This window comes from Aphidius gifuensis, linkage group LG4 (assembly GCF_014905175.1).
Source record: "Aphidius gifuensis isolate YNYX2018 linkage group LG4, ASM1490517v1, whole genome shotgun sequence".
In the NCBI taxonomy this organism is placed as follows: Eukaryota; Metazoa; Arthropoda; class Insecta; order Hymenoptera; family Braconidae; genus Aphidius; species Aphidius gifuensis.
Window position 1 is genome coordinate 23,557,048 of NC_057791.1, and position 11,714 is coordinate 23,568,761.

At 23.0% G+C, this 11,714-nt stretch overlaps 1 protein-coding gene across 3 annotated transcripts; it reads right to left on the reverse strand.

Moving 5' to 3' along the window:
* Nucleotides 1-1,390: 1,390 nt before the first annotated feature.
* On the reverse strand, nt 1,391-11,714 carry LOC122855824 (protein kinase C). Of its 3 annotated transcripts, none has more exons than XM_044157476.1 (9): nt 11,112-11,714; nt 9,655-10,003; nt 9,250-9,310; nt 8,912-9,149; nt 8,272-8,303; nt 7,744-7,814; nt 7,366-7,528; nt 6,042-7,282; nt 1,391-5,958 (listed from the first exon to the last, which is right to left on the reverse strand). In XM_044157476.1, the coding sequence occupies exons 2-9, from the start codon at nt 9,985-9,987 to the stop codon at nt 5,794-5,796; spliced, it is 2,304 nt and encodes a 767-aa protein (XP_044013411.1). In that variant the 5' UTR covers nt 9,988-10,003; nt 11,112-11,714; the 3' UTR covers nt 1,391-5,793. The 3 variants fall into 3 exon arrangements, with proteins under 3 accessions (XP_044013411.1, XP_044013412.1, XP_044013410.1); XM_044157477.1 differs by having other exon boundaries at nt 7,366-7,507; nt 11,112-11,307; XM_044157475.1 differs by lacking the exon at nt 11,112-11,714 and adding an exon at nt 10,135-10,715.

Here is an 11,714-nt window from a genome sequence, read left to right on the forward strand (position 1 = left end):
ATTATTAATAATAATTTAAAAGAAATATTAATAAAAAAAACTATCGCTACTCGAATATGTCGTTGAAAATCGTTTTCATGATCATCCAAACGTCGTATTTTTTAGGTCCATGACAAAAACTGCGGAACAAATGTTATAAATAATTAATAATACATTTAAAAAAATTAAATATCACATGAATGATTATTAACAAAAAACAATACTTAAATTAATTTATAACAATTAATTATCGCCGGAGATATTCGAGAAGTGATCAGTTATACAAAAAAATAAAAAAAATAAAAAAAAATAGATAGTGTAATCAAAGTTAATATATAACAATAAAAAATGAATGGACCTGGATTTGTATAAACAATTTAATTATCCAAATTAATTAACAATTAATTTTTATATTTACAGGAATTTTTTTAATTTAAATCAAACACAATCATTTATTTGTATTTATTTTTTTTATTTTTTTTATTTATAGGTTTTTATTATTATTTAATATTTATATACATTTATTTATTTATTTTTTTATTTATTATAATCAGACATTTAACAGTGTATCATTGTCCACGTGTCGAAATTTAATCCAAAGAAAAATTTTTAAATGAAAAAAAACTGACGATTTGTTGGTAATTTCTCTTGATAATTTTTTTTTTCTTTTTCGTTTTTTATTTGGCAAAAGGGAGGGAATATTTATTTGGGGTTGTTTTTAATTACCTGGATAATTAACGACACGTGGACTACGTACATTAATAGTATATTTATATATATATATTTTTTTTTTTCTATTTTTAATTATAATTATTACATTATTACACAAATTTTTTTTTTGACGAATGAATTTTTGTTTTTTTATTATTGGCGATGTTTTATTTGAATAATTGATTCAAAAATCAATGAGGCAATATGTGTTAATACAGCTTGCATATAGAATAATAAAGCAATTAAACATTTATTTATTTTTAGAGATAAATCAATATTATTTGTACTCAAAAACAATTTTTAAAATATTCAGATCAATTTTTTTTTTACATCTTTTTTTTTTTCTTGTTATTTTCTAAGTAATCAGTTAAAATTCATCGATCAATTTTTATAATTTATAAATATTCATAATTTCATATACATTGACATTAACTTTACATATTATCCTCTTTTAAAATTTGTTAATAAAATCATACAAAAATTAATGAAAAATACAAAATCATGGTAAATCAAGCTTTCGAGCTATTTAAATCATTAAAATTAATAAAAGTTAACAAATAAGTCAACAAATACTTGATAAAAATAATAATTTAAATGCCCACAAAATAAATAGTTTTAAAAAAAATTACAACCCTTATTTTCTTGAATAAATTTCGACATTTAAAAATCATTTAAAAATTAAATTACAATTTCACGTTCGCTCATTTATTAAAAATCAATTGCAATTATACTTTAATTTTTTTTTAAATATTTTTTTAATCAATTCCTATTATGCTGGATTGTTAAATCTTCTGCCAACAATTACCAAATAAAATAAAAAAAAAAAAAATACAATACTTGGCATTGACAAAATATTAAAAGAAATTTAATTTTTTTTTTTAAATTCTTCAGTTCAACAATAAATAAAAGTATAAATCAAGTTAATTAAAATTTTACAATGTGCATACATTGAACAAGATCCTTGAGTTGAATAAATAAAAAAAAAAAATAATAAATAAATAAATAGAATAATAAATCATAATAAATAAAATAAATAAAATGAAAAAAATGAAAAAAAGCAAGTATCAAATTTAATGATACCGCACAGCGATCCATAAATAAATAATAATAATAAAATTATAAAAGTCTTCGAAATTTCACCTTGTATATAGGTAATTTAACGGCAGCGTCATACGACCTATTAGTTAACATTGATTATATCCTACGATGCATGCGCTCCTATTTTTTTATATTATAATTTTTTTTTTGTTTATTATTATTTTCTTTTTAAATTTCTGCGTTATTCATGCGCAAAAAATATATAACATATAATATATGATTTTTTACATAGACTAATTAATTTATAATTAAATTATGTATAAATTTAAATAAGAAAACAGGAAGCGTAAATAAATATGGCACGTGTTTGACACAAAAAAAAAATTTCAAATATGATAATTAATTTTGAAGCTAATTATTTTAAACCACAATTATTAAATACTCTAAATTTATATCAACTTTATATGTAAATATGCACTTAATAGCATCAAACAAAATTTTAATTAAAAATTTCGAAAAAAAAAAAAATGTGGGCGGCTTATTTTTGCCAAGAGGATGTGCACATTTTTTATTTTTTTATTTTTTAAGGTACGAGAATAACGCATTACTTATCATTTTAAAACATCAATTAATTTTTTTTGGTTTTTTTTGTCGTTATTATTATTTGTTTGTTTGTTAATTTTTGCATTTAGTGGACTTTTTTTTTTTTTATTATTACACACTACTTGACATTATTTTGGTGCGTTCAACAATTATAGTTTCTTTTATTTTTTTAAATATATTTGTAGACTTTTTTTTTTGTTACGCGTTTGGTTTTTTTTTTTTAAATTTTCTATTAACTAAACACAAGCACGATTGACTTTTACATAATATATTTTATGATATTATTATATTTTTAAATATTTTCTTTAACATTCAACATATTTTATTTATCTGAATTTAATTATCACGCTAATTTAAGTTTGACTATAAATTAGCGATAAAAAATCACATCGAAAAGGACAGCGTAATTTCAAATTAGGGACTTACTAATTATCATAATTTATATATATAATTCTTTTTTTTTATAATTTTTTATTTTTTTGTGTATATATCATAAATTTTCCAGCACAAAAAAATTTTTATATTTTCAAAAGCTCTGCTTTTGACACACATTTTAATATATTTATTTAATTTTTTTTCTTTATATAAACTTTGCCCTGTTACATTGAAAAAAAAAAACAAAATTACAAGAGTTTATATTTAACATAAATAAACATTTATATATCATTTGTAATTTAATTTTTTTCATTTAAAAAAAAAAACAAAATTAAAAGAATGGAAATTATTTTTTAAAAAATTGTACTTTGACAATGCGGCATTAATTTCTTTGATATTTTCAAGTTGGCTGTTCATCTCTGCAGTGGATAATTTTAAATAATTATAAATAATAATAATTACGGCAATGTCTTTGGTTAATTAGTGTGATTTTTCAATCGATGTGTGCAGGACGGCAATAAGTCAATATTTAAATGGCTTGAGAATGGCAAAAGACAATTATTTTTATTTAAATTAATCAATTGCAGAGATGAACACTTGAATGAAATAATAATATTGATTATTAATTTTCGCTCGACGAATAATTAAAATTTTTTTTCTTTATATATTTTATATTATCTCATTTCCAAATTAATTAATTGGTTTGCCTAATTGAGATTATTTTCATCTACCTAAGATCAAATCTTATGCAAATCAATTTATTATTTATCTTAATTTATCATTATGATTTTTTTAATTTATCCTTTTGAAATAACGTATTTAATTTTCTAAACGTAGGCCGGACTAACCGTTTGTTATTTTTTTTTTTAAATTTAATTTACTGATGACAATTTTTATTATTAATTTTGTTCATTGTTTAGTATTTAAATTATTTATTTTTTGTGTTGTCAAATGACTCCATTGTTTAGTTTAATTTCGAGTACAATTGTTTGAAGAAATTTTTAATTATTAAGACAATTTTCGAGATAAAAAGATGATAAATAAATAGTGATAATTAAAAAAAAATTAAGAAAGAGATTTAGCTATTGAAAGAACAATCTATAATAAATTTACAAATTGTTTTTATAGTGTGACCTGCACAGACACACAAGGAAAAAAAAAAATTAAAAAACAATTTTTGATATATTTTTGTAACACCTTAAATAATAAAAAATAAATAACAAATAAAATTAATAATAAATATACGACAGTGATATTACAACAACAATAACTGGTCAATAATTTCACATAAATATTCTGGTTTGTTTAAACAAAAAACTCGTAACCAGAAATATAATTGAAAAAAAAAAATTTTTTTCTTAAAATTATTTTTTCCATTTTACTATATTTATTTTTGTTAAACATTAATGACAATTATTAATATTTAACAATAATATTATCAACATTGTCAGTGTTGATAATAAAAGTCCAGGTAACATCGCGACGTATTTTTTTCTGTTTTTTAATTTTTTAAATAATAAATAAATTCACACGATTTTAAATAATCAAAAAAAAAAAAAAGCTAAAATAAACATTCATTAATTATTATTAATTTTTTTTTTTTTTACAAACAATTAAGTACACGCATCACTCGTGACAACACGACAAAATAAATAAATTAATAATCATCTCTTCTTATTTTAATTTAAGAACGAATAATTTAAATTTTCGTCTTAAATATAAATAATTATTCTCACTTTTATTTATTTATTTATATTATTCTAAATGACGTTTTAACATTTGGTATTATTTATCAGAACGATTATCATGATTATCGAAAATCGAAATTCATAATATTGATAATTCGCTGATACCTAACTAGAGACAACACGTAAGATTTTTTTTTTTTTTTCATTTTTAAATATTTTTTTTATAATTTTTAGTGCGATTTAAATTTTTATTATTTTATTTGTTCATTTACTTATACTATTTATTTTTCTTTTCAAAATATACTAATCCTCCCCTTTTCGCCAGAGGAAGAAGAAAAAAAAAAAACAACCCCATTGGCAAATTGTTCTATATTAAATTGATTTTAGTGCGTTTTACTAAAATTGATAGATGCCATTTAAATATATATATTTTTTGTTGTTATTATTATTTTGACTATAATTAGGCGTATTCTAAATTTATCAGATATAATATATTTATTAACTCTTTTACAGACCACCAGCGGTCCTAGTTATTACTAGATTATTTATTTTTCTTTTTAATTATGTGTGCTAGTTGCGTCCCTGCGCTACTGACTCAAAGCACTCTTTGTTTTATTACCCGCATAACTATTTATTATTATTTTTTTTTAATTTTAAATAATATCATTTATAAAATGCATTATCAATTTTAATTATGCAATTTAATTACCAAGAAAAAGGGGGACAATTGGCTATCAATCAAATTACAAATATTATTTCTTTTTTTTCTTTTTTAAATTATAAATTCGAATTGGAATATTAAAATTGTATTGTATTGTGCTATTGGGACTTTAATTATTTTAATATATTAATCTACAGAAAAAAAAAAAAAAATTGACTGTTTATTTTTTTTTGTTTTTTTTATAAAAAAATAAATAAAAATTTCTAAACTTTGTACGTAACTTTGTGATAAAAGTAAAAATTAATACAGTATGCCCTTGTGACTTGTCATGAAAAATATATATATAAATATAAAAAAAAAAAAAAAAATATATATTTAAAAAGAACAAAGACAGATTGTTGATCTGCCGCTTCAATGAACTATCCTATTTAAATAATATATATGTTTAAAAAAAAAAAACTATATAAAAAAAAATAAATAAAAAATATTGGAAATAAAAAATATCGGTCATTGCCGAATAGTCAACAGTTTATATGACGTTGTAGTGTTTCATAAAATAATTATCATGATGAAGTATTGATGACACTTGACAACGTTGATTTTACCATTTGTTTTTATGTTGATTTGTAGATTTTTTCTTTTGGTATTTGGTATATTGTAAATGGCTTTTTAATTAAATTAATATTTTGTTTTATTTTGTTTACGTGATTGTTGATGATTTGTATATTATTATACTCATTAGGGTGTTGCCAATCTGTTTGGATTAAAGTCTTTGTTGACAAATGAAAAACCCTTGAATTCTTCTTGATTAACTGATTGTAACATTGAGTGTTGTACTGGAGTTAAAATAGGCTCTTCTTTTGTAAATTCAGCATCAAAATTCATAGCGTCTTTTTCATTAGTCTATAGATAAAAAAAAAAAAATAATAAATAAATGAAATTCATAAATTATTGAGACATTAAAAAAGTAAATAAATTGTACTTACAATTTTTGGTCTAAATGGTGGTTTAACGCGTCTTGCTTCAAGTGCCCTCCAATCAATTTGTTGAAAAAATGGATGTGCTTTTATAGCATTTTCAGCTCCATTAGCAACAACACAACCTAAACGTCTTGCTGGATTTTTAGTCATAAAACCTTTGAGTATTGATACAGCTTCTCTACTTAACCATACTGGATATAATACATCATCATGTAATATTGATTCAAATAAATCATCTTCATTATCAGCTTCAAATGGTGGTTGTCCAGCCATCATTTCATACATAAGTACACCAAGTGCCCACCAATCAACACTTGCACCATACTCTAATTCTTGTAATATTTCTGGTGCAATATAATCTGGTGTACCACAAAATGTTGATGTTGTTTGTCCCTCAATAATACCCTCTTTACACATACCAAAATCAGCAAGTTTACAATGTCCTTCACGATCTAATAATATATTATCTAATTTTAAATCACGATAAATAACACCATGTTGATGTAAAAATTGTAATGCAAGTGTTACTTCAGCAGCATAAAAACGTGCACGTGTTTCATCAAATTTACGTGCTTTTTGTATTTGAAACATTAAATCACCACCATTAACATATTCCATAACAAAAAATAAACGATCAGTTGTTTGAAAACAACTATGTAATGCTGTTAAAAATGGATGTCTTGCAGCAAGTGCAAGAATTCTTTTTTCTGTCATGGTACAATCAACATCATCATCTTGTATTATAACATCTTTTTTTAATACTTTAACAGCATATATTTCATCTGAACAACCTTTTTTTTCAGCAAGCATAACTTTACCAAAACTACCTTTACCAAGTACTTTTATAAAATTAAAATCATCAAGTGTTACTTTTCTAGCTTCTTCATCTTCATGTGGTGTCATATCAGGTAGTGTTGGTAATTTATTTAATTGATTATTAACACCACCACCACCACCACCTCCAACAACTGCAACACCACCTCCTCCACCTCCTCCACCTCCACCGCCACCACCACTACCACTTGATTGATGTGAACTATCTGATGATCTTGATGATTTATTAGGACTTGGTCCACCCTGTGATGAACTACTTGTTGATCCAGCTTTGTAATTAATTTTTGGAGTTTTACATTGTTGATCTGGTGATATATTTAGTGTACTTAATATTTCAGCCATTGCTTTTGTATCAATACCACAATTATTGGCAACATTTTTTTGACATCTTTTGTGAACATTTAAATTACAAACTGTAATGATTAAATTATTATTATTATTTACATGATAAATTAATAATTGATATGAGAAAAGAAAAAAAAGAATTAACACTGACCTGTGCACTGAAGACCCTGCCTTATTAATCCATAAAGTAATGATCCACAATGATCACAAAATGTAAAACGTTTAAATGTATGTACTTCAAATAGATGAGGAACATTAACGCTGAATCTTTGTCCTTGAATAGCATCATTTGACTGCAACATAGGCTTTTTGTCCTGACGATTTTGTCCCCAAGAGAATAATAAGAAAAAAAAAAAAGAAAAAAAAAAAAAAAAGAGAAAGAGAAAAATACAAAAACAAAAACAAATGTCAACACACACACATACAAAAATCATAATAAATAAATAAAATAATAGTTGAGTTGTTTTTTAAATATAAATAATAAATTATTTAAAAAGATAATTTTAGGATTTTTAATTTGAATACATACCTCGTCTCTCATACCAGGACATTTGGTAACGACAAGTCCGTGACATCTTTTGTGAACAACACAAGTACAAACTGCAACAAATTATAATTATTAATAAATTAAAAAATAAAATATAATAATAAATAAAACTTTGATATAAATATCACAAAGCTATTGTTAATTGCATTATTTAAAAAAATTAAAAGAAGAAGAGAAGAAGAAGCAGATGAGTCAGAGCAAATTCCTGATGAAAAATTAAGTAAAAAATAATTAAACAAAAGAAAAAAAAAATATAATTAATTACCTAGAAGATAAATAAATGATAATTTATTTTTTTTAAGATGATAATAAAATAATATCTGTAAAAATTATTGTTGATTTATTAAATAATCACATGGTAAATTAAATTGTAAAAAAATAAAAAAATAATAATTTATTTGCAACCCAAAATAGCGTATAGTATTGTCAAGCTAATAAATAATAACAACAAATAATAAATAATTATTTATTTAAATAATTGGTTATTGACATGACTTGTGTCTTTCTCACCTTGACACTGATAGCCTTGCTTTCCAACGCCCCTGAAATGCAACAGACAAAAAGCACGTCACATTATCTCCATGATAACCCCGAAAAAAAAAAAAAAACAATTAACAAATATGATTATTAATTTTTCTTTCATTCAATTAATAATATCACTTTGTTGATTATTCATATAATTATTAATCAACAATTTGAAAAATTTATTTCGATTTTTTAACTTTTCGAAATTTCGAAATTTCGAATAGTAAATTTAACAAAATAGTAATTTATTTTTAATTATTATTTTTTTAAAAAAACGTGAAAATTATTAATTGATAATAAATTTATCAAATTAAACACGAATTTTTATACTTATTAATTTTTTTTACATGCAATTTTAATTTTTTGTTTTTGAATAAAAGAAAATTTGATTTATTTTTATTTAAATGATTGTTTATCTCGTTAAATTAATTGAGATACATAAATGATTATTAGCATGCGTGATAGTACCATTTTGTCAAGCAGTGCAAAATATTATTCCCAATTTTTTTGATGATTTTATAAATTTAAATTTTCTTTATTATATAAATTATTAAATTTTTTTTCTTTCAAAAATTTCTAATGATATTATTTTAATCCTTGTTAACTAGTTAATTAAAAAACATACCAAATAAATTCACGACAGTGTGAACAAAATGTTGGCTGTCTTAAAAATGTTGCCATAAATTTATGTCCATTGACCTGGTGCACTCTCCGACGCATTGCACCTCTTCGTCTATTAAAACCTTGACGTTCAGTAAATCCACGTGGTTCTTTGCCTGCTGGTAATGTTCCACCACCAACATTACCACCAACAGAACCAACACCATCACCCTCAACACCAGAACTACATCCTGCTTGTTGCTCTAATAAAAATTACAAAAACAAATTAACATGTGAACTCTTCAATTCAAATCCTCTTCACAAATTTTTTTATTTATTTTTCTTTATAGAAAAATTAAATACCTTGATTGCTCCATTTTAGATCGATCCTAACACGCAATTTACCATGTGGTTCTAGGTCAACCTAAAAAATAAAAATTAAATTTATTTAAAAAACAAATTTATCCCATTTATTTGATTGAAATAATTTTTTTTTTATTTTTTATAATTACTTAATATATTATTTAATCAAGAAAAAAATAAATTACTGACGTAATTTAATTATGACATAAAAAAAAACAACAAAAATCAGCTGATGTTATATTTTTTTCAATTAAAAAAAAAATATTATCTCTTATCTCTGGCTCAAGATGATGAAACATTTAATTTGCTTAATCACTTGTGTCATATTAAATGACATAAAAAATAAGAGATAATGATATAATTATTAAAATTAATAAAATTTATAGTAAAAAGCTAATAAATTACCCAAAAATCAGCAATTTCATCTTCACGCCTGACAAGTTCTTCAAATGGTATACGACAATTAGCAACAAAATCATCTGGTGGCAATGCAGCATCATGAAATACAGTTAAACCAAGCATTATTGCTGATTGTACATCATGTGTAAAACACTCATTCCATACTGGATGAAATGTTTTAGCTTTTATTGATGTACGATTTAAACGATTTTGATCAACATCAAGTAATACATATGGATCTATAATTGGTGGTGCATCTTGCCAAAATTTACGATGTTTATCAGTTGCACGTAAACCAGTTGCCTCACATATTTTAACTTTAACTGTACCGGTGAACATTTTTTATAATAATTATCTAAAACATCAATAAAATCAAAACAATTATTAGTCAATATATATTTTTATCATAATTTATTTTTAATTCATGATGTCATTCAGCATGATTCATTTGTATAAATTATCAATTTTTTATCCTAGAATAATTACACTATTTAAGCTGAAGAAAAAGTAAAAATATTAAAATTCTTCTTTTGCTTTTGGGGACGGGCTGTGTCAAGGATTTTTTTACCTAAAATTTTATCAAATATATTTTAATAAACTACATGATGAACCCAAGATAAAAGAGCATCCAAAAATAAATTATATTTTATAATAAAAATACTATAATCAATCGAAAAATAATTATAATTAGGAATTTTTAGCTGAGAAATTTCGAAATTTTAATAAAACAAAATTGATTTTTTTAATTAAATGACACAGTGTTGGTAATGTTGACAATACAACAATGAAAAATAATAAATAAATAAATCAAAATAGAAAAAAAAAATCCTTGATATGTCTCTGTCAAAAAGTGTAGCACCATCATCATCACCACCACCACCAACCACCCTGTTTCATTTGACTTTCAAACTTCTCATTCCCTCAAACCCCTGTTCCAAATATATATGCTTTTTTTATAATACTCAATTTTTATATTTCACCCCCTGGTTAATGTCACACTGTCCTGGCCATCGTCATTATCAAATACATTTATGGTTTTCACATAAGGCACATCCACACACACTAAATACTAAAATAGGAAACGGAAGCGCGAGCGCAGCAGAGAGTATCTTCAAGAAGACCGAGAAAATAATATTAAAAAATATTGAAAAAAAAAAAAATAATATGTAATAATACCACAAATCACAACTCGAGAATTTTTTAATTTTTTTTTTTTTTTTAACTCATATTTCTATAAATATATATGCACACGAATATGTCCACGAAATTTACTTGAAAATTTACTTTTTGGAGTAAAATAAAAATGTAAATAATAATAATAATGAAAAAAAAAAAATATAAATTAAATAATAACAATAATTGATTGATTTTTTTTATAGTTAAATTTGTATTTAATTGATTTTTTTTTTTTGAATGATGAAATATTGATAAATGGTATTTTTATTTTATAAAATTTTACGTACATGATGAGTAAAACTAGATGAATATTACTCGATGAAATGAAATGTCGACTGACAGCCATTAATGTTGTCCGCCCGTACAAAAACCATCAACAATTTAACCAGTTATTTTATATATTTTTAAAAAACACTTATCACAAATAAACAATTAAACAAAAACAAAATTTATTTAACGAAGAAAAAAACAAAACAATATTTATATTTTTCAACATAGATTTTTGTAATTTAAAAATGAAAAATTGATTAACTTGTTGGTTTTTAATTTGATTGATTTAGGTTTAATGTTATTTTTAAATTACACATAATAATATGTATGTTTTTTATTTATTATTATTTAATATATTATCTATATTGTATGATCGCTCGATTGGTCGACTTACTGTGCACACTCAATACAGCACACTACGTAAACCCCCCCCAGCACACATTTGTGTCTGCCTTTTTGCCAATACACTTAAAAAAAAAAAATAGAAAGGAAAATATATATAGATATATTTATATCGTTCTTTTTCTAACTGGATTATTTTATTAAAGCATTTTCTCGGTCGCACATTGACACACATTTATGGTTGAAGGACTGAACATGGCGGAAGGAGAGAAAAAAAA